The 24,774-nt window shown below is 37.0% G+C and overlaps 1 protein-coding gene across 1 annotated transcript in view; it reads left to right on the forward strand.

The window, feature by feature from the left end:
- The window catches only part of SLC2A13 (solute carrier family 2 member 13), a 441,864-nt gene that overhangs the window by 206,915 nt on the left and 210,175 nt on the right, over positions 1-24,774 (forward strand). The window contains exon 4 of the mRNA XM_007471477.1: positions 6,987-7,095. Coding sequence (XP_007471539.1) covers positions 6,987-7,095 — 109 coding nt within the window. The remainder of the gene's footprint in view (positions 1-6,986; positions 7,096-24,774) is intronic.

Here is a 24,774-nt window from a genome sequence, read left to right on the forward strand (position 1 = left end):
TTTTTCGGTACGCGGGCCTCTCACTGTTGTGGCCTCTCCCGTTGTGGAGCACAGGCTCTGGACGCACAGGCTCAGTGGCCATGGCTCACGGGCCCAGCCGCTCCGCGGCATGTGGGATCCTCCCAGACCAGGGCACGAACCCGTATCCCCTGCATCGGCAAGCGGACTCAACCACTGAGCCACCAGGGAAGCCCTGCTTTTCTTTTTATGCTAAGGAAAATCAGCTCATTTAAGAGTACATATAGGGCTTCCCTGGTGGCGCAGTGGTTGAGAGTCCGCCTGCCGATGCAGGGTACACGGGTTCGTGCCCCGGTCCAGGAAGATCCCACATGCAGCGGAGCGGCTGGGCCCGTGAGCCATGGCTGCTGAGCCTGTGCGTCCGGAGCCTGTGCTCCGCAATGGGAGAGGCCACAACAGTGAGAGGTCCGTGTACCACAAAAAAAAAAAAAGAGTACATATAAAATTTCTTGTCATTTATGGCATGAACAGAAGTTAGCTCAAGTCCTAGCTCTACATACTTAATAGTTTGTGACCTTTGGAAAGTTACCTGATCTCTGTGTACTTCTTTACTCAATAATATTACCTGTTCTTTCTTACTTGGTAGCACTCTTACGATCATGAAAAATGGTTCATAAGGCATGAAGAGGTATCAAAATATTCAAAAATTCATTGAGATTTGAACAGATACCTAATACTCTTGGTGTTATGGACTGAATGTTTGTGTCTCCCCAAAATTCATATGTTGAAGCCCTAATGCCCAAAGTGATGGTGTTTGGAGATGGAGCTTTTGGGAGATAATTGGTTTAGATGAGGTCATAAGAGTGGAACCCTCTCTCATGAAGAAGAAAACAGACCTCTCCCTCCCCCCTCCCCCCCTCCTCCTGGTGCCGCCCCAGCCCTTCTCTCCACCTCTTTACCCTCTCTCCCTCTCTCCCTCCCTCCCTCCCTCCATTATTCCTTGGCTTATGGCTACATCAATTCAGTATCTGCATTCATGATCACATTGCCTTCTCCCATTCTCTCCTGAATCTCCCTCTGCCTCCCTCTTATAGGGATACATGTGATTGCATTTAGGGCCAACCCAGATAATCCAGGATAATCTTCCCACATCAAAATCCTTAATTTAATCACATCTGCACAGTCTTTTTTTTGACACCTAAGGTAACATTAACAAGTTCCAGGGATTAGCAGGTATGTATCTTTTGAGGGGCCATTATTCCGTCTTCCATAGTCTTGCTCAAAGTTTATCAATTTTATTGATATCTTCAAAGAGCCAGATTTTGGTTTCATTAATTTTTTTTCTCAATTGTCGTCTTATCTATTTAGTGGATTTCCATTCTGATCTTTATTATTTTTTTATCTTGTGCTTTTTTGAGGTTTCCTTTGTCACTCTTCTTCTGGTTTTGTAAGGTGAAAGCGAAGGTCATTGCTATAAATTGTCCTGTTATACTTTAGCTCCATTCCACAAATTTTCATATGATGCATTTTCATATTCTTTCAGTTCAGAATACTTTCTCATTTCCCATTCTTTCTTTGATCCATGGAAATATGTTATTCCGTTTCTGATCTGGAGGGAATTTTCCAGTTATCTTTCAGTTTATTGATTTGTATGTTAATTTTATTATGATCAAAGAACATTCTTTGTATGACTTGAATCCTTTTAAATTAATTGAGACTGGATTTAGAGCTCAGAATATAATATAATCTATCTCAGTAAATGTTCCAAGACATTTACCATGCATTTACTCTTGGAAAGAACGTTTGGTCTGTAGGTTATTGTCTAAATGTCAGGTCAAGTTTGTTGATAGTGCTGTTGATGTCTTCTGTATCTTTGCTGATTATCAGCCTACTTTTACTATTACTCAGAAAGAGGTGATGAAATATCCGAGTATAATTGTGTTTTTTTCTATTTTCCCTTGCAGTTGTGTTTTTTGTTTCATATATTTTGAAGCTTTTATTAGGTGCAGAGACATTTAGGATTGTTATATCCTCTTGCTGAATTAATCCCTTTATCATTACAGGTTATACTTTCCTGCCGTTTTGCATGCCTCGTAATTTTATATGGTATGCCAGACATTATAAATTTTATCTTACTGTTGAACTTAGTTGTGGGATGCTATTCAGTTACTTGGAAGCATTTGGGTCTTTCATTTAAACTGTTTAGATGGTGCCCAAGCAGTGTTTAATCCAGGACTAAATTTATACCATTACTGAGGTAAAAACCCTTCTGAATATTCTTCCTTATGCTCTAGGTTTTTCACTCTCAGTCCTGTGTAAATTCCTGGGGTTCATTTCTTTCGTCCTTTCCTGTGGCTCTTTCCCCTGACTGGGTAGTTTCCTCACACACATCCACTGATCAGTATTCAACTGAAAAGTCAAGGAGCCCTGCAGATCTCCAGTGTCCTTTCCGTGAGTCTCTCTCCTCTCCAGCACGCTACCCTGTGAACTCTAGCCACCTGGATCCTGAGCTGCATCTTTTCAACTCAAGGAGACCACCAGCGTCTACCTGCTCTCCCCTCCCTGTGCTATAGCCTGGATACTTTTTTCCAGGCTTAGGCTGGGGCATCTGGAGGGTTCATCTCATTTGCTTCCTGAATATCAGGGGTCACTATTCTTTGTCCCATTATCATGAGAACTACTGTTTCATGCATTTTTGCCTGACTTTTTAGTTGTTTCATGTTGGAGGTAAATCTGATAACTGTTACTCCACCTTGGCTGGAAGTGGAAGTCAAGAGCTGGACTTTTATACAAAGTGTGTTCTAGTACATTTTTAATCATACCTGGAGAAACTTTTTTAGACTCAGCTTCCTCACAGACATCCTGTCCACAGAAGTGGTTGCACTTGTTGCACTGTCCTTTTCAGCCCTGCCACCAGAGCACCTGCCACACCGGGACAACTGTTGTGAAAGTTACTTGGTATGAGGTGTCCAGAATGATGGAAAAGATGAACCCATTTGCGGTTTTTGCCTCTGTTGTTTTATTATGTGTTATATTTTGAGTTCTGCATTTCCATTCTGCTTTTGTTATCTAGAGGTTTTAGTTTTTATTGTGTGGGAATTTCTGTATTTCAAAGACACAGATGTTTTGTTAAAAATAAGGTGTGAAATGGTTGTATACATAAAAATGTTTTTAATTACAAAAATCAAAAGAAATGTAATTAGAGCATGACGTTTTAAATTTTCACTTATGAACATTCAGCCAATTCATGTATCTGAATTTGTCTTGGCCTCATAGCTTCTGTGATATTAAGATTAATGGTTTGCATTTGTTAAGTTAGTTTTACTGCCTAATAAAGCTAGGTTTATGATTTTAATAAAAGGAAATTTTTTACTTTTGTTACTTTTGTTTTTTACTTTTGTTCTGCATAATCAGATATGCAGCTGCTGTGACCAAAATTTATCTTTAAATAAAACAATCCAGTCTTATAAAGGAACTACCATTGTTTATTTTTACAGGAAATCCAAAAGAAAGTCCAAAACCTAGATTTTTTTTAGATGTAACCATGTTTTTTTAAAAATTTTTATTGGAGTATAGTTGATTTAAAATATTGTGTTAGTTTCTGCTGTACAGCAAAGTGAATCAGTTACACATGTACATATATCTACTCTTTTTTAGATTCTTTTCCCATAGGGGTCATTACAGAGTATTGAGAAGAGTTCCCTATACTATTCAGTAGGTCCCTCTTAGTTATCTATTTTATATATAGTAGTGTGTATATGTCAATCCCAATCTCCCAGTATATCCCTCCCCTCCCCCACCATAAGTAACCATAAGTTTGTTTTCTACATCTGAGACTGTATTTCTGTTTTGTAAATAAGTTCATTTGTACCATTTTCTTTTAGATTGCACATATAAGTGATATCATAAGATATTTGTGTTTCTCTGTCTGACTTCACTTAGTATGACAATCTCTAGGTCCATCCATGTTGCTGCAAATGACATTATTTCATTGTTTTATGGCTGAGTAATATTCCATTGTATATATGTACCACATCTTCTTTATCCATTCCTCTGTCGATGAACTTTTAGGTTGCTTCCATGTCCTGGCTATTGTAAATAGTGCTGCAGTTAACATTGGGGTGCATGTATGTTTTCAAATTATGGTTTTCTCCAGATATATGCCCAGGAGTGGGATTGCAAGATCATATGGTAGCTCTATTTTTAGTTTTTTAAGGAACCTCCGTACTGTTCTCCATAATGGTTGTACCAATTTACATTGCCACCAACAGCATAGGAGGGCTCCCTTTTCTCCACACCCTCTCCAGCATTTATTGTTTGTACATTTTTTGATGTTGGTCATTCTGACCGGCGTGAGGTGATACCTCATTGTAGTTTTGATTTGCATTTCTCTAATAATTAGTGATGTTGAGCATCTTTTCATGCGCTTTTTGTCCATCTGTATGTCTTCTTTGGAGAAATGTCTATTTCTATTTAGATCTTCCGCCCACTTTTTGATGAGTTGTTTGGGTTTTTTTTGATATTGAGCTGCATGAGCTATTTGTATATTTTGGAGATTAACCCCTTATAAGCCGCTTCTTTTGCAAATATCTTCTCTCATTATGTGGGTTGCCTTTTCATTTTGTTTATGGTTTCCTTTGCTCTGCAAAAGCTTTTAAGTTTAATCAGGTCCCATTTGTTATTTTTATTTTTATTACTCTAGAAGGTGGATTAAAAAAGAACTTGCTGCAATTTATGTCAAAGAGTGTTCTGCCTATGTTTCCCTCTAAGAGTTTTATAATATCTGGCCTTACATTTAGGTCTTTAATCCATTTTGACTTTATTTTGTGTATGGTGTTAGGGAGTGTTCTAATTTCATTCTTTTACAGGTAGCTGTCCAGTTTTCCCAGCGCCACTTATTGAAAAGACTTGTCTTTTCTCCATTGTATATTCTTGCCTCCTTTGTCATAGACTAGGTGACCATAGGTGCTTAGGTTTTTCTCTGGACTTTCTATCCTGTTCCACTGATATGTATTTCAGTTTTTGTGCCAGTTCCATACTGTTTTGACTACTATAGCTTTGTAGTATAGTCTGAAGTCGGGGAGCCTGATTCCTCCAGCTCCTTTTTTCAAAGCCCAGATTTTTTAAAACTAGGAAATAAATATGTGATGTTTATGTGATAATTTATCTCTTGATATTTTGGCAAATCAAACTTTAATCCAAATTTGTCATAATTTTCTCTTTGTTTTTCTGCCCTCAAAAATCAGTATTACCTAATCTGTCTGTCAGCCCATGGAACAGTTTAATAGTGAAAGTAGATACAGCTATCCAAAGATTATGATAGATTTCTTGCAGAAGGCCAGTTTGTCATCTGTGGAGTTTCTTAAAAGCTGAAAAAGGGTTTGGGTGTTTTTTGTTTTGTTTTATTACAACATCATAGATGTCATTTAAAAATTTTTCCATGGTATATAAGGTAAATTATAATCTTTTATTTGAATTTTTTTGATTTTGGAAATAGGTAGATGTTTATATGATGCTGTGCACATTTCTTATTTTGTGGCTCATTCATAGATATCTAAATTTGCAGATGAGTCTGCTTATCTTTCAGAGAACTGATCCAGATATATTTCAGTATTGTCCCAAAGTCTACCTATTTCATATAACCTTTCTGATATACTAGGTTTTAATACCGCTTTACTTGAATCTAAAACATTTTGACATTTATAATACTCTCAGCCTGCTTTCTAAATGGGTGTGTCCAGTCTTAGCATTTAGAGACAAAATTGTTTGCCGTAAATCAAGTCTTCATGTGATTGTAATCATACCTGTGTAGAGATGAATATCCTCACCCCAGTAATGTTCAGTTCTCATTAATCCCCAGGCTTAACATCCTGTATTAAATTTTATTGCTGAGACAATAGCACGTTCTATTCCATATCCCATTTTTGTGAACTGGAATATTAGATTTCCAAAAGATTCTGAAATGGTGAAATTTCCTCAGAATTTAATTTACTTGACTTGGTTTAGGGTTCATTAATGAAAATTGCCTCCAGGAAAAATGCTGCTAATGAAGCAGTTAACATCCCAGTGATCCCAGGCTATACCATAGGACCTAGGAGTCAACTCTGGTCCCATAAGGACACTATATAGAATGCCTCTTAAGGCTAAGGTGAAGGCGTAACAAGCACTTCTGAGATTAGAAGGGGCACTTTAGGTAATTATGCCCAGACAACAGACATCAGTTGGTTAGTCATCTTACTTAAGGCCTTAGTGGTTCAGATCTACAGCTTTTCAGAATTGGTCTAGCATTCTGATATAGGGACCAAGGGATCTGCACCATTTTGAAAGCCCATTTATATTTTGAAATGATCATTGAATACCTCTTAGGAAGCTATTAAAAATATCTAGAAATATCATACATATATACCTATATAAAATAGACATTAAATTTCATCTTTTTTTTACCTTTTAGGTAATTTTTATTAATAATATCCATTGCAGTCATAACCAAGTCTGATATCACCCCAAATTCCTTAACTTGAATTAAATATATTGGAATGAATATTGTTACTTTAGCCAAATAAATTGTAATGAATCCTGTTACTTGTTTCATTGTTTTTAATGAATGCCATTCTTTCAGTTGATTAAAGCAATTTTTCCAGTGACTTTGTAAGTAGTCCCACATTGAATGGATTTTAAATAGTAATTAATTGCCCAGGAAGCAGAAGAACAAAGAGTGGTTAATACAGCTCATAGGGATTTAAGGAAGAATAATTTGTGACAGTTACAATTATGTAGAACTTTCTAGTAGCTATAAATTGCTTTAACTTGAATTCTCTCATGTTGATTTTATAGTTTTAACTCAAATATGTACTGTTTTCAAAAATATATTGTGCCCAGGTTTCTATAAAAGTACATATGTTCTATTTTTAAATGTCCAGTCATGTTGATTTCACAGAGATTTGGGGAAATTTATCCTAATGGGAATAATTACTCTGGGAGCTAAAAATAATAGACATGTCCTTCTTTTTCTTTCTTTTTTATGAAAGCTGGACCTGTGATCTGCAGAATGCTGAGTTATCCCCCAACTCGCCGAGCTTTAATTGTGGGTTGTGGCCTACAAATGTTCCAACAGCTCTCAGGCATTAACACCATCATGTATGTATCTCTGGCTTTTTACTGAAAAGATTGTGAAGGAATTATTTTATATGGAAAAAAAGAGTAGTACTCTTGGTGATTTGTTTTTATTAAATGTGTAGAATTCTCCTTTTGGAAGATACTTAACCTTACAATTTTTTAAATCCTGTAAAATTGTAACTAGAAGGAAGTGACATTTTGTTTGTTGTAATTATTGACTTTATTTGATTTCACAGAATTTCTCTTTTATGCCATCCAATATGTCCCTATATTCTGAGCTACTGAATGTATCATTTTCATAAGCTATTTCTTGATTCACATTAAAAGGTAAAACAAAAGGAAATCACCTGGCACTATTAGAAATTAATGGACACACAGATAACTAGTTCATTTCCTTTTAGGGCAGTCAGTTACAATGCAATGTGATAATAACATTAATAGAAGTATGTTTTTTACAACCAGCGTACAGTGGGCCAGGGATCACGTGGGAGCAGAGAAGTAGGGAAGACACCCAAGTTCCCTGTTTTCTAGTTTTCAGACTAATTCGCAAAGTTATACGTGTGTTGTGGGTGGAGCAGGGTGAATAATGGGGTTTCTACCACGTTTCATTCATTCAATATTAAACCCATTTTTGATGGTCTATTTTGTACTAGATACATAGCAGTGAATAAGTAGACGTGGTCCTTGGCCCTACAGAGCATACAGGCTGGTGGAGGAAACAACACATTAAATAAACTCAACGTTTAATACAGAATTTCAAATTTTCATAAGGTCTATGTAGGACTATATCAATGGGGGACTTTTAAGATCCTAGGTGATAGAATGTGGGTTAGAGAAAAGCCACGATTTTTCCTGAGAATCTGGTTGTTGGGTGAAAAGCTCCTAAATCTTAGAAGCTTTCCCCCACTACCTGTTGGTTAAAATTATTCATTAGAAAAATACAAATTATGTAAAATTAAAATTTACCTAGTAAACCATTTGTATTTGGGACTCTTGATATTTTCCTTTAAAATTGCTTGGGTTATAATGAATTATTCCACGGTAATTTGAGAAGAGTGAATTAGTTAAAATAATGGCTAGGGCCCAGTGACCGATTAGATTAAATTGGAATTTGCTAAGAAACTCCATCTTGAATACATCTACGCTTGTTTGTGAATTTGACTTTGATGGTAATTCTTGATGGACTTCAGCTTCCTGGACTACATTTTTAATATTGGTTCTCTCCTCCTTCCCTCTAACATTTACTTTCATTTTTTCCTCACCTTTATCAGCTCTATTTAGGCCCATCTGTTGGTATGGTGCCCAGCATTTTTGTTTCTGGATGTGGCACACCATAACTTTCCTGAGGCACGTCCACTGTCCTCAGTGTGGTGATGATATGGAATTGTAACAAGGCTAGCACCAAGCTTTCAAGTAATGCAATGCAGTAATAACCCTATGTGAAAATCTAATTTATCAACCTAAATTAAAATATGCCCTATTTCTGAAAATCCTCTTTGTTTGTTCTGCTTAATAAACTGTAGAAGTTGAAATGTTTTTATGAAATCCATCTTTCACCCCAAGTTCGTGTGAACCTGAAATATGAGGTATTTTGAATTCTATTTTTTGCCAAAGAAAGTTCATAGAAAGATCATATGGGAAAATACTGAAAGATAAATCATCCTTACAATTGTATTATGTAATCTTACCATGTTTAGTTTTCTCTTTTCTCCCTCATGGGATCTTTATTTCTATCTCCATGAATTATTTAATGTTCTATCTCAGTTAAGGAAATAGATTTACTTCTTGGAATATTTAGTTTTTTAATTCTCTACCGTGAAAAAAATATATATGTGGTGTGAGTGTATTTAAGTATCTTTTATTTGTATAACTTATGTTTATGTCCTAACCCATACCTTATCATCCTCTTCTGTCCTATCGTGCATAGGACTTCTAAGATCTTAAAACCATTACATACTTCAGACACTACATTTAGCATTTAGAAGAGGCAATTTTCTGTTATGACTCTGATCACTTAATAATTTCAAACATACAGCTGAATAGATTATTCTCTATTCACAAGAGAGAAAGAACAGAGCAAATGGAGTTCTGTTTTGCTGATAAATTCCTGGTATATTATTGCACTGCCTCACAGACCAATAAAATATTTCCACATCTGTCAAAATGAAAGGGAGAGTAATGATAGATGAAGATGATGATGATTAATGTGAAGACAGCTCTCTCAAGAAATTCTCATGTGATCTATTCTAAACCTTAGTTATAATGTCAATAATTTTCCATTTTATGACTAAGAATTTTTATTTTATTAATAAATGGATCCTTCCCACATTATTATTACCACAACCAAAATGTGTATGGGTGAGTAATTAGGTAGGCAGGTAGGAAGGGAGGGAGAGAGAGAAAAAAAAGAGAAAGAAGACAGCTGGTTCCATCTGGGTTTGATAGCATCTTGCTTCTTTTGAGGAACTTAAAATAAGCTATATTTTGATATGTCTTGATAAACATAAAATCAGTCCATCTTGGACAGGTGGAAGGTATCAGATTTTTACCTGGGAAGACCAAGAGGTTCAATGGCTTATTTTAAGGTTACACAGAAAATCCTCAGTAAAGAGAAGGAAATCCAGAATTTTAAGCTTTTTATGTCATCTTCAGGTAAAAGAAACTGTGGGTGTGTGAACTTCTTTTGGACACTGCATACCAGTCCTTTATTTTTTTTGTTTGTTTGTTTTTTTTTGCGGTACGCGGGCCTCTCACTGTTGTGGCCTCTCCCGTCGCGGAGCAACAGGCTCCGGACGCGCAGGCTCAGCGGCCATGGCTCACGGGCCCAGCCGCTCCGCGGCATGTGGGATCTTCCCGGACCGGGGCACGAACCCGCGCCCCCTGCATCGGCAGGCGGACTCTCAACCGCTGCGCCACCAGGGAAGCCCCAGTCCTTTATTTTTAAGCTACTCTTCTTTTAGGGTTAATGCTCCCAGCTTCATCTCTTATTACTCTTCCCTTTTCTACTAACTTAAAGTAGGGGTGGGAAATAGGCAATTATATTGGCTGGGCAGATCATTCTTACCTCTATAACTGCTTTACCTTAATCCCCAGTGGGTCACTTCTTCTATTGTATTTATAAGAGATAATAGAAAATATTTTGGAAAATATGCCCTTGCAATAATAATCTTAATAGGTATCATTATTGAGCATTAATACCAGTACTACTCTAGCATTTATTAGCTCAGTAAATATTAACAGAAAAGGAAAAATAGGACAAAACTCTTAGCCTGTCTAATGGTGTAATTATTATTGTCATGATAAAAACAAAAATGTTTACTGTTTTATATATATATATCTAACACTATAAAATATTTTCATAGACATGATCTCCCTTGCTCTTTATAAAAATCCTGTCAAGTAGCCAGGGCAGTTCTGTTTATTCTCAAGCCAAGGCAGCAAAGGCTTAATGAGTTAAAGTGACTTGTCCACTCACACAATAAGTTTTAGAGCTGAGGGTAGAACCTTGATTTTCTGACTGTAGGTCACCTGGGCTACCCTTCAGTTGTAAAACACCTGAAATGCCCAGGGCTGACTCTTTAAAGCTTGTTTGGGGGTAATATAAGTCAACAAATCAAAGTTAGTGAAATTCACTACCACCCAAGGATAAAAGTCCAAAACGACTCTGTGCTAATAAAATTGCATCCATCTCAAGAATCATAAAACTCACCAGACTATTTAATCTACTGGTACCCAGTTGAGGCCTTTGCTGTATACTCTGATCTAGAGTTCTTGGGCAGGCCAGGCTGATGGTATGATATTTGTTAATCATATTTAATTAATTTAATTTCATAAGTGCAATATTTCTGAATCTGTTCCATTCTCATATTTTATCCCAACAAGCTCTCCTAGTGTAAAAAATTACCATGCAATCAGGAAACATGGCACAACAATCAAGCCAGATGGTGGTAAATGCAGAGAAAAATAAAGGTGACAGGAAATAAGAAGAAAAGAATAAGGATTTATGCTCTCTTATGTTGTAAGTCTGAACCAGAGGTGATGCTTTACTCTCTCTGAGGTCCTCAGCAGGCAGCATGAGTGGACCAAAATACTAACTCACTGTGAGCCTTCTCCTCTCTCTGCATCCTCAGTAAGGCTCAGAACATAATCCAAAAAGCTATTGAAAGATAATATGCTTATCTCATTGGAATGTTTCAAGATGAGTGTATTTTAGTCATTTGTGTTAATTGGGTGAAAGTCATTGAATGAATGAGAAAATGTTCAGTTTCATGGTTCACTCTTTTGAAAGATGAGATTAGAGTGCTGGGAAGAATATTGACCCAGGAATCAGGATAATTACTTTCAAGATCTGTCTCCACCATGGAATTTTGGGCATGCCTGATAACTACCTTCATTCTAATTACCTATAAAGTGAAATAGATGGACTTTAATGTACATTTGAATGAGGAAAAATGGAGTTTCAAGTGAAAGTGGAAGCTCAAACATTTGCATTTGAACTACTTGAAACCTTTCTTGAGTCAAAAGTTATCAGGAGATTGATTTTAATCTAAAAAGAAAAATATAAGCAATAAAATGGGAGTTTCATAAGAGATAGAGTATATTTTCTTGAATATTATAATTTTTTTTTTCTTTTTATAATTCACAAATAATTGTGTCCTGTAATAGGAATCTTAAAACTACATCTGCTAAAGTATTCATTTATTTATTCTTCAACCAGCATTTACTATATTGTTGATAGAGCTTCAGATATTTGGAAACTAAAATTCTTGTCTTTGAGAAGTCTATATTCTACCTAAGCAGACAGACCAAATAATTATAATGCAGTATTATAAAAAAACAAATTAATATGCTATATGAACACAGAAAAAATGAGTGACTGATTCTACCTCGAAAATAAAGAAGGCACATATAAACGATTTTTTGTTATTTTAAAACTTTTCTTTATATGGAGTCATTTTGGGGATAGAAACATGGTACATCAGAGATTAACACAACCTATGGTGTTAAATCTGAATTTAAATCGAAACCCATCACGCTTGTTAGCTGTGTAAACTCCACAAGCTTCTTAACTTCTCAGAGCCTCAGTGACCTGAAAATCAGGAAGAATATCTCCTGTGGTTCTTGTGATTAAATGAAATATCCTGTATGGTTCAGGCCCAAGAGGGGAACTGAGACCATGTAAATAACTTCCCTTCTGCTCACTGTGTGTTGCAGCTTAGAAATTCCAGAGCATTTGTGGAAAGCAGGACCATTCCATAGTTGATTCATTCTCTTTGGCCCAAACCTATCCATCAGTCCAGCATTTGAAGTATCCTTTGTAGAAGATAAATTGTTGTAATACCCTTTTTTTTCATACTTGTCTCTAATTTTCAATATATAGAAAGAAGTCAAAATAGTGTTTTTCTTCTAACTTATAAATGTGGTAGGAGTGTTGTCTGCTTCAGTGTTAGATACATTCGTTACCTTTTAAGTCAGGGAGAAAAGACTTCAATGACTTTTATTTTTAATTAGTTTTTATTGGAGTATAGTTGCTTTACAGTGTTGTGTTAGTTTCTTGCTGTACAGCAAAGTGAGTCAGTCATACGTATACATATATCCACTCTTGATTAGATTTCCTTCCCATTTAGGTCACCACAGAACACTGAGTAGAGTTCCCTGTGCTATACAGTAGGTTCTCATTAGTTATCCACTCTTATTAGATTTCCTTCCCATTTAGGTCACCACAGAACACTGAGTAGAGTTCCCTGTGCTATACAGTAGGTTCTCATTAGTTATCTATTTTATACATAGTAGTGTATGTATGTCAGTCCCAATCTCCCAATGCGTTGCATCCCCTCTTCCCTCCTTGGTAACCGTAAGTTTTTTCTCTACATCTGTGACTCTGTTTCTGCTTTGCAAATAAGTTCACCTGTACGATTTTTCTAGATTCTGCATATAAGCGAACCAGAAAAGACCTCAATGACTTTTGAACAATAGGAGCTTAAAATGCCTCCTTAGGAAGTGGGGGATCTGTGACTAAGTATACCCTGGGTGGTATGACTTGTGGTTTACATCAAAAGATAGTCAAATCCTTTTGGCATGTTTTGCAAGTCAGCTGTGAATTTAAGGTTCTGTGATAATTAATCAAAATTTATCTCCACTGGTTTGTAAAGTATCAGCAACTAAGATTTGGGTTCCTCAGGACATCTTTGGTGACATGAAAATATGGTTTCCTTGACTGCCCTTTCTCTGACTGATATGTTTTGCTGAAAGGTAAGCAGAAGAAATGCTGTTAGATGAGTTGAGAAGATGCTGTTAATGAGTTGAAATAACAGCATGAAATCCAGGGATGTGCCCCAGGAAATAGGCCTGCTGTGTCCCTGAAGCAGAACCTTGCCCCCCAAATCATATGTGAGTTTGAGAGTAACCAGTCCAGTTAGTTCCAGGTAGACTATTACAAAATTGTAAAAATGTTCATTCTTTAAACAAATTGGTGGAAGGCAGTCCTCCAGGGACTAGATAAACACAATATGACATAGCCCATCCCCAGGGAACTTTGGTCTTTTCCCTTATCTTTAAAAGGATATACTGTCACCTGTCTTGAAAGGTTGCTTTGAAGATGAAGTGAGACATGAAATGTCTGCCACACAGGAGGTACTTAGAGGATGCTGGGGAGTTTGGTTCTCCTCTTCTCACACTCACATTTGTTATCCTCTCAATCAGGTATCTGGGATGTCCTCACTTGGCCAGCGTTCTCTTTAAAAATTTTCCCTTATTGGCACGTCATAGCATTTCATCTTGAGTCTCCTTCATGACTTTTTCTTCTCAATTTATACTTTAAGTCTGGTGCTCTGCAGGCCTTGGCTTACAACTCTGCTGGGAGATTTTGTTCACTTCCATAGTTTCAATGACCAGCTACATGGAAGAGATGGCTTAACCTACATTTCCAGATCAGAACTCCTCTGAGATGCACAGTCATATTCAACTGCTGGGCATTTTTATTTGGATATCCTACTCATCAATCTCTACATGCACAAGACTGAATCCCTATTGTTTCTCACCAATTCTGCCCCTCCTCTTATTATCCCCATTCAGTGAAGGGTATGACTAGTGGGTGCCCAAGACTATGGCTGGGGACCCAAGACATCCAAATCCAACCAGTCGCAATTTCCTTAATTTTACTCCCTTAACACCTTTTATATCCTTCCTACTCTCTTCATTTTCATTATCTGTCCGAGTTTAGGCCCTGCTTTAGTTAGGGTTCATTGTCTTTGCAAGTATTTGAATTTTACTCCAACCTAACTTAAGAAAAATCAGGGCAGTTTACAGTAAGGACACAGGGACTGAAGTCAAGAAATACAGCTGCACCTACCAAGAGGCTGTCAACAAAAACATTAATCAGTAGTCAATCTAAGAAAGAAATGGAAAATTTCTTTACTTGGGCCAACCTGAGGATTATAACCTGGGAGACAGTCTCTCAGAGAGCTCTGAAATCATCTGCAGAGGTAAAGGGGGGAGGCCAATATATGTGTGATTTTGGTGAAGGGAGTACATGCAACCAAGCACACATCTCAGTAGAAGGTCACTGCTAGTCACTAGGAATAGACATCTTAGTTAATGGTTTTAATGCTTTTATAGGTATGGGAAGACACAAGAATCAGGTTCATAAAAATTTCTCCTGAAAATATCTAACTATCTGAGGGGCAGTTCTGTCACTTTTACCTCATCCTGATCTTTGCCTGGAATTCCTTTCTGGGTATATTGTAGGTCAGCGACCGCAGTGATTAATGACTTGATTCTTGCAGAAGTGGTGGGCAACATTCTTTATTTTACAATCCCTTCCCTTTCAGTCTTAATTTTGACCAAGGTTTGGGAGGCATTTCGTGACCAGTTTGTCCCACAGTTCTAGGAATGCTCATTCCCAGATCAGGCAAGGATTTCATTGATAGGCCACTCAATGTGCTATTACTGGACTAGGCTCTGTTACCAGTAGCCAAAGACTCTGGACCACTGCTTTACTAGTCTGTTATGATCCAGGAAATGGTTCCCTCTCATTGCTTCTTCCCATATCTAGAGTTACAGTATTATTACAATCATTGATCTTATAGAACTATATATTTGCTCAGTCATTTCAAGTTACTTAATCATCATTAATTTTATCTGACGCTCAGTCACACATTTGGTAATGAAAGAAACAATAATCTTATAAAATAGGCAGAATAGAAGTAATATAGCTAGTAGGTCATAAGTAAGTATTTAAGCTAAGAACTTCCAGTAGGTTTGGCCCAGTATCTCCTCAGGTTGTCTGACTAGTCTGTTCTGCACCAATTGTTATCTTTGGGGAAATGATAAATTGGCACTGGACATGCATAAAGTTCACCAAAGATGTCTGCACCTACAAGGAAATTAGTGGGTCACTGTGACCCCTTACAGGATTGAGAAAGCAGTGTTACCTTCTAAGGAGCTACATCGCTGGTGCCAGAAGGGGAAAAATTGATCTATGTGGTTCAGCCAGTATTTCTCCTATTGGGGAGGTCTGGTTAAGGCGTAATGTAGATGTACGCTAGAAGGAAGCGTAGAGGCCAAAATGGGCAGAGAAAAATTTTATATTTAAATTTTTTCTTGTCTTGCCTTAAAATATGAATTTTTATTTCATCAGGACACGAAGCCTCTGTGTCCACGTGGTATTGTGTTCTTGTTTCTCTCTGGCTATATGCATTCTCTTCCTTCTTTCTCTTTGAAATCTTTCTCTGGTTTTGCTCATATGTGATCACACTCTGCCACCATAACCTTGGATATACTTCTAAGTTCAAGCATCACAAAAGATTGACTGGAGTTGTGTCAATTGCCAATTCCTAAAAGAGAAAAATCAAAGTGAACCTCCCTTTGTGAGGGAGGATGTGAGGCCAGACAGCTGGGCAATACCATAGGAGGAGATGCACAGAGAATTTTTCTGCAATAAATCTCATGTCCTTTTATCCTTCTTATCTCTGCATGTGAACTTTCCAAAACAAAGTCAAATCTTATCCCATCTTGACTTAAAATCATTTAATGGTAGCCATAGCGTTCAGCAGAGCTCAAAGTCTAGAGCCCTTCGTGGTCTGACTTTTGTCCATCTCTCCACCGTCCTGTGTCCGATCACTTCTCACATGCTTTTGCCTCCTGCTATATGGAACGTCCTCTGCTTTAGGTGATGATTAATTGAAGCCTCAGGGCCTTCATACATCCCATTCTCCCAACTCAGGTCACATCCCATCTCCCTACACTGAGGAGCTGATTCAGATGATCCTCCTTTAGCCTCCTATAGCACTCTGAGTAGATATCTGTCATAACAGTTATTGTGCTTTATTTGTTTGTGCTTTATTTAACATTTATGCTTTATAAAACTGCAGATTTATTTTTTTATTTCCCCAGAAAGACTAAACAAATAGTAAAATTGCCCCCTCTCAAAGTGCTCCCCAGGGAGAGCCAGCTAGATTTTTGTTCCTACTGCCTCTTTTGTTTTTATTCTGTTCATCACCATGGTCATAGTATGGTGTTATGCTGGGTCTGTCTCTGTCTGACTATATGTGTCTTCCTTAACTAGTTTGCAGTTATGACCTCAGGAAAACAAAAGCAGTGACATTCAAGATTTGAGAACAGGATCTTTCAAAACCACTGCCAGATGAGTTTTTATCTTTAGAATTAGTGACAAGCTATAATGACATTTCTACTATTTTATAATATTGGTTAGATACTCTTTAAGTTTAGTTTGGGTTTCAACACTGAAGGTCCCATGACAAAAATTCTGAAGACAGAGCTCTTGGTTCCTTCTTAGGGCAACTGAAGAGCTAAGGTAGTGACTTCTATCCACATTTGTGATAGTACTTCCTGTGGCTGATAGACTTGCAGGATTTCAAATGCTATTAAGCTGCTAGATGCAGAGACAAATAGTCTAATGACATGTCATTCATGGAAGGGAGAAAAATGAGCAGTTTTCCCTGCTGGAACATCTTCATTTATTTTGATAAGATTATTTTTTACTGGGCAGATTAAAATATACAGAACGAAATATAAGGTGCTCCTGTTTCCATTTCGGTAAAAACACACAGTACCAGAAAATAGAAAACGTATAGAGTATATTTAACTATGTGATTTTTTTTTTTCTTTTTTTTTTGCGGTACACGGGCCTCTCACTGTCGTGGGCTCTCCCGTTGCGGAGCACAGGCTCCAGACGCACAGGCTCCACGGCCATGGCTCACAGGCCCAGCCGCTCCGCGGCATGTGGGATCCTCCCGGACCGGGGCACGAACCCGTGTCCCCTGCATCAGCAGGCAGACTCTCAACCACTGCGCCACCAGGGAAGCCCTAACTATGTGATTTTTTTTTTTTTTTTCTCATGGGCCCAGCCGCCCCGCGGCATGTGGGATCCTCCCAGACCGGGGCACGAACCCACGTCGCCCGCATCGGCAGGCAGACTCCCAACCACTGCGCCACCAGGGAAGCCCCAACTATGTGATTTTAACTGCAGTTTCCTGCATAGAATTAACAGTCTCCTCCTGGATTCTTCTGATGATCTTCTTCAACTTCCTTAAGGTTCTCCCCTCAGTCACTTGTCATAACTTTGTTGGAGAAGTTTAATTCTGTATCTAAGACTATTTAGGACTAAGGACTCAATTTAGACCCGAGACATGTTTTCTTTGGAAAGGACAGAATTTTTGCACTTGTTAAATTTCACACTAAAGTCCAGATTTCAAGGGGACTGCATTGCCTCTTGGAGCCTATGTGTCCTCTCCAGTTCCCCACATTCCCTGCTGCTCTCCAAGGCTGGGCACCATCAAGATGGTTAAGGTTGTGCCACCTGCCCTAAGAAATCAACATTCAATTAATAGTCTACTTAGAACTTTCGCATGTTTGTCCTGTTCAAGGCTGGATAAAAATGAGGGCAGATGATTTAGATTGCTCTGATTTTAGGAATAACAATATAGTCTAATCATTACAGCAAAGCTGTGGATATTTGTAAAATGTTCAGTTTCACCTTCTATCCTCAAGGCCTTCATTCCACATTAAAAAAATTTTTTTTGAGACTAAGTGGATGAGAGTACCATTTGCCAACACTTTACAATCATTTTTATCAACTAAGAGGGAATGTGCTGTAGGTGACGTCAGAATCAGACAGATCTAACAATGTTGTTAGAATTAAATGAGATACCATATTTAATGTACTCTAAGGTGACTAACTTATAGCAGCTCATTATTTATTACATTATTATTTTATTTGGCATCAGACAGATCTGGAGTCAAATTTTACTGTGTTTCCTGACCAGTTGTGCTACCTTGAATGACTTACACAGCCACTCGAAGTCTCAGCTTTCTTATTTACAAATGGGATATAATCTGTCTTCCAGGGTGGTTGTGTTTTCCTTCATTCTTACCCATCTCAGTGAGCAGTGCTCCCATCTATCCAGTTGCTCAGGCCCAAAACCCAGGAGTCATTGTTGATTTTCTTCTCTTTTTACTCCCCAATCCAGTTCTCCATAAGTCTTAGCCCCAAAACCATGATTTTCAAACTGTGCAGAGGACAGATTTTCAAACTGTGCAAACTCCCCCTTACAGGGGAGCCGAGGGATATTTTAAATTAAATGTGTGAGGGAAACACTACATGCTCAGACTATACCAGTATTAAGTAGTTTTACTTTAATAAACAGAACCATTAGGTATTTCTTTTGGCTTAGAGGTGCTGAAAAAAATTACTCAGACATGAAGGGCTCCATGAAGCAAACAAGTTTGGGAACTTCAGCTCTATGGTGTAGTGTATATCCTTCCCCTTATCTTCATCTCCACTACTACCAGCCACACTAGCCACTATTGTCTCATTTATTGCAATTGTCAGTCTCCTAACTGTTCTTTCTGTTTCCATGTTTACCCTCCATAAACCATTCTCCACAGAGCAGCCAGAATTAAGATCTTAACTCCCCATTACTCAGAAACTTCTGGTAGCTTTCCATCACAGTTAAAGTCAGCCCAGCTTTTCACCATGTTCCTGTGACTCTGCTCTTTGGGCTCACATCTTGTTTACCATCCTCATCTCCTGCTACTCACCCCAGCACTCACCAGGTTTCAAGCACAATGGCTTTTTTCCTTTCATTTGTTTCTCAAACTCTCTATGTTTGTTCCCACCTTAGAGACTTTGCAGTTGCTTTTCCTTCTGCCTGGAAAGATCTTTCTCTAGATCTTCCCAGTGGCTGGTTCCTTGTCACTTGTGTCTGAATTTAAATGTCAACACCTCAGATAGGCCTTGACCCTATTTGACCTCCTCCCTTCACTGTTATCTCTCTCCATTTATTTTCTTCATAGTATTTATCACTGCCTAAAATTATCCTCTTTGTTTACTTGTTCGTTAATAAGCTCATGAGAGTAGAGCCCTAATCTGTCTTATTCACCTTTAAATTTTGCTCAGCATACAGTAGACACTCAGAAAATATTGGTAGCATTGGAAATGTGGACAAATGCTTGTTCTGTTTCCCTTCTTTAGAGCTGAATGATGTCACTGATGATCGTGTGCCCTTTGCTGTTTCTTTATAGTAAAGTCTTGCTGAAGTTTTGAAAGATGGGGAACCTAAGTGTCTTGGGGGGGTCAAATGTTGAAGCATTTATTTATTTTGCTTTAATAGTCAAGAAATGTAGTCATACTGCACTCTACCTTTATTTGAAGTGCCTGACTTTTCCAAATCCTTAGTAAATTTATTAAACAACTGAGAAAAAATTCCTTTTCTATTTTCCTCTTTACCCAAATCTCTGAATTGGCAAACCTCGTAGTTGGAGAAGTATTGGAGTAATATATAGTAAAATTAAAATCACTCCTGTATATCCCTCATTCCATTAAAACACAGAACTGAAAACAGCATGGAAGAAAGGTATTTATATAGCCTTTGGGTTTATCCCAAATGAACGAACTGGATTGCCAAATTGTATTGCACAGGGTCAGTTTGCAGTTCAGTGAGATGAATCTTTGCAACAATCAGTAAAGCGAATAGCTTCATGAGTAACAAAATGAGGACTCCATGATTGGGCCTCATTAAAACTATAATATAATAATACAGAATAATATACAATAAATTAAATCTATAATAACATTTTTTTAATTAAGGTAAAATGCAAACAAGTAAATTCAGATAAGTATTTAAAACTGTAGGTATTTATATTCTGGCTGTTTGTTTTGTGGGAGAGTATTTCTTTCTTTCACTAATCTTTACAGAGTGTACCTCAAACTTACTAATTGGTTATCTTCTAAGGATTTAAAATTCAGTTGGAAATTTCCTGGTGGTTAACTATGTGGCTATGTTAAACTGTTATACAAAATCCCCTTATGCCTTACAATATCTGAACTGCTGAAACAATCATATCATTGCTGTTGTAGGAAAACTTCCAAGTTACAACTCAAGATTCCAAGTGTATTTTCCCTCAGCCCCAGCATTTCTGTAGCACCAGTTCCAGACAGGAGTAGAATGAGAGAACACAGATGGTCAGGAGGCCCAGATACAGGTGTGGGTGTAGGTAGGTACCAGACCCTGTCAGCAGTAGAATGGGTGCACAGGAGAGGGAGTGGCAACAGCAAAGGCATTGGCAAGGGCAGCTGGTTGTAGTGATGAGAACTCTGGTTGTTGTAGGGTGTTTGTCTTGCCCCTGGTAGGGGAGGAAGGAAGTAGATGATGCTTATAATTGTTCTGACAGTGTTAGAGGTGAAAGGGGCACAAGATCATTCCCATGTATCAGTTGTTAGTATGTTTGTATATAAATGGTTATCTCTAACATGGATATATTAGTTGATAATTCAAATGATTTCTAAAACCAAAAACTCTGAAACAATTAGGGCTTCTCAGCATGGATCGTATAGTAATTGTTTGTTCCCACATGTTCATTAGAAAGCCAATTTATGAATTAATTTGGTTATTAAAATTATACTGGTAACTTAGGTTCCATGTACACAATGTTTCAACAACCAGGTGAAAAATATTGGTTAGCTGGTTATTTTGATAGTAGAATATGAATCAAATGGCTTGACTGATTTGAAGATTGATCTATTAAAGCACAGTAAAACAAGTTTTCCTTTTTTCCTGATTTTAAAGTTTTTTCAATAAACAGTAAACTATGCTCTTGAATCTGGGTCATTTATGTGGTGGGTTAAAAAAGTCACAGACTCATTTTAATGTTATTCATATTTTACATTTTGAGTTTAATTTTTATTGTGGTATTACACATACAAGAGTCAAGGTACTATAAGGTTTACCATGAAAAGCAGTTGTCCCTGTCCCTCATCCTCTACTTCAAGTTCTACTCTCCAAGGACAGTTACTTTCACTTCTTTTAGATACTTCTCTCCATATTAACACTATCTGTATTTCTAAGTAAATAATATTTATATAATTTTTAATGATTTCAATGTTTGCAATTCTGTATTGACTCCATTACAGAAGATACTTCTTCCAACCACCTCCATTCACATTCGCATTCACACAATTCCGCCCACCTTTTTAATTATATCTCAAGTTTTGGAATTAACTAATGTTCACTGTTTTCAACATTGTGACTACAGAAACATTGTTTCCAACTGAGCAACTCAGTGCGCTGTGAGTATGGGTACTTCTGTTGTGCTGCACATCTTCTGTTTGCTACTGAGGTGACACCTCCATCTTTCTCTACCTTACTCTGCCTGAGCCTGGCCTGGTGAACTGATTGATACATGCGTACCAACATGTTTTCCTCCCCTATTGTAAATAATTGCCTCCTCCTTTAATTTGCTCAGTGTTCTGTGTACCCCTCATTAATCCTTTCTGCACACTCCTCAGTGGAACTGCGAAACCCCTCTCTTGTTGGTTAAACCTAATAAGAAACATCAGGAAATCCATCCTTGTACTTCTGTTTCCCCACGCCTTGCCTTCCTTGCTGACCCTCCTCCTGGAGCCTCCATTATCCTGCCTGCCCCATCCCCCCATCAGGATGCTGTTCAGGTGCAGCTGTAGGAATTCTCTTTACTTCTCTTCTCATTAACTTCCCTGTTTCCTGGATCCCATTTCCTCTCTTTAGCCTTACAGTGCAATAGTTGACTAACAGTAGTTAGTAGTTGATTAACAAAAATAAACAACTCTTTCACTATAAAAATTAGTTCTGTACTTAGTATATCTTCAAAATTTTAAGATGTAAAAATCTTAACTCTCATCATCTGTATAGTAGAGAATCTAGCATTTTAGTTCTATTTTATGTATTGCTCATTTATTAGAAGAAGCACTCTTGGTACCACCACTCACACAGAAAGTGCAGTCAGAGCCTGAATGAAGGATTGGCAGGCTCTCAAATTAAATCAGTAAATTTACATATTAGAAATAGCATTGTAAATAAACTATACTTCAATTAAAGAGAAAGAAATAGCATGGATTTACTTTATAGGCTTTTTTAGTCTGAGTAAGATATTTTACTCGAATTAGTAAGCAGAAACTGGGCAAAAGCATATCAAAACTTAGTGCTTAGTGACACTTAGGGCTCTATGACATGAATTTTTTTTTTTTTTTTTTTTTTTTGCGGTACGTGGGCCTCTCACTGTTGTGGCCTCTCCCATTGCGGAGCACAGGCTCCGGACGCGCAGGCTCAGCGGCCATGGCTCACGGGCCCAGCCACTCCGCGGCATGTGGTATCTTCCCGGACCGGGGCATGAACCCGTGTCCCCTGCATCGGCAGGCGGACTCTCAACCACTGCGCCACCAGGGAAGCCCTAAATTTTTTTTCTGATGTGTGAAATATCATTGTTTGATCTTTGAAATAGATGTTGTTGTGTTAAAACATTGTTTCCCTTTTAGAAATAATGTTGCTATAGGAGAGAATCAAAATGAAGTAATGTAAGTAATAAATTCTTAAACATATACCAGACTCTTGTTACTGGAAATTTAATTCATTTTTCAACAATATATGCATTTGATACTAAGCTTACAATTACACATATGTTTTAATTTATACTTTAATGTTTGTGTCTAATTAACTTGAAGTTTAATTTATTTAATTACTTATTTCAGGGACTTCAAGGGTATATACTGTTTATTTTTGTATTCCACACTTCCATAGGAGCTCAATAAATGTTGAAATAAGACAGTCATGTTTGTATATCAGCACAGTGCTTTGAACGTACTGAAGCTTAATAAATTCATGAAATTAAACCATATACTTTAGCTTTTCTGAATGTGCCTTAAAATAAAAATTTTGAATATGAAACAAAATTTAGCCAAGTTTCTATAGCATTGCATATTGATTTTGAAAAACAGCTTTGAGGGTAACAATAGCAAATGCAATATTCTTTTCTTGTTTGGTGTTATTCTTTTAGAAAAGGTACATTCTAATTAGATGTAGGCCAGATATAATGAATATGCTTCTTTGAAATATAAAACATTTATTAACTTTAATAGCCCATGAAATCCTGAACTAACTTATTGTATATTAAAGATTTTATATTTTAAATGGTATTTGGGGGGAGAAAAAGGCAAGGATATGCTTTGATTAATATGTTTATACTTTTTCCAAGAAACTTTTTAATTCATATGCCTCACCAGTTTTCAATTAGTTTACTCTGTACATTGATCATTATTCTGTATATACATAGAAGAAAATATTAAACTCTACAAGTATTTTGGTATCATGGATCAAAGGTAGAAGTAAACTTGTGAAATTCAAGATTTTAAAAAATTCTATAAAATGCACAAAATGTAATGGAACATTTCATAAAGAGAATGAGAGAAACATTATTTCTCGACTCAGAAGCACCACGCCATTTGATTTTAATACAAGAACTATAGATATTTGGCTGACAGGAATCTTATCTCTTTAAAATGCTTGGTGCACAATCTATTACTGTTTAATTTGTATGTGAACAAACTAAATGCGTTGGTTCTAAATATACTTTTAATTATGTACTGACACCTTGATGGATTGCTCCATCAGCTGAGCAGCCTTTCTCAATCAAATGGCATCAGGAAGAGAATTTTCTCTATAAATGAAACCTATAAAAATTCTTCACATTTAAAGTTAGAGCTATATACAGTTTATAAAATTGTAAAGATTTATTATCTATTGAAATGATGATATGGCTGTTAAAATACCAGGGAAAGATATGTCAAAATACTTAAGAGCAGTTTACAAAACAGTATTACATGTCTCACTCATTTATTATAGAATGCTGACCATGCAATTCATCTCTCCACTCCCACTTTTATAAATGTCAGAACCATATAAATATGTTTGAATTTTTGAAATTCCTCATCAGAAAAGTATCTATAATGTTTCCTGAGAGCACTCATTATAACAAGTCTTTGAAACTTCCAAAGCCTCTAAACCTGAAATGTACATGTAGGATATTCTTAAAAACTGACTAAAGGGGTATTATTCACTTCCTCAAAATAGTTATCAGTCACTATTTAATAAAATCTTCCTTGTCTTTGAGTGGAAAGAATTACTTAAATAAAAAGGATTACTGTTATTCACATATTTTAACGACTGAGGATGAATTTATTGTGTTTTGAGGGACATTTTATTTCTCACTGCTTTAATGTTCTGCACATTATTTGAATTTTTCCAGTAAATTCCAAACAACCTTTGTTTCAGTATTATAAATATTTAACCAACCAAATAAAGAAGTGCATCAAATCCATGCCCAGTTGAAGCAATTGACTCCTTTTGTATTTGGGAATTTATCCCTTTC

This window comes from Lipotes vexillifer, unplaced genomic scaffold, assembly GCF_000442215.2.
Source record: "Lipotes vexillifer unplaced genomic scaffold, Lipotes_vexillifer_v1.1 scaffold817, whole genome shotgun sequence".
Lineage (NCBI taxonomy): Eukaryota > Metazoa > Chordata > Mammalia > Artiodactyla > Lipotidae > Lipotes > Lipotes vexillifer.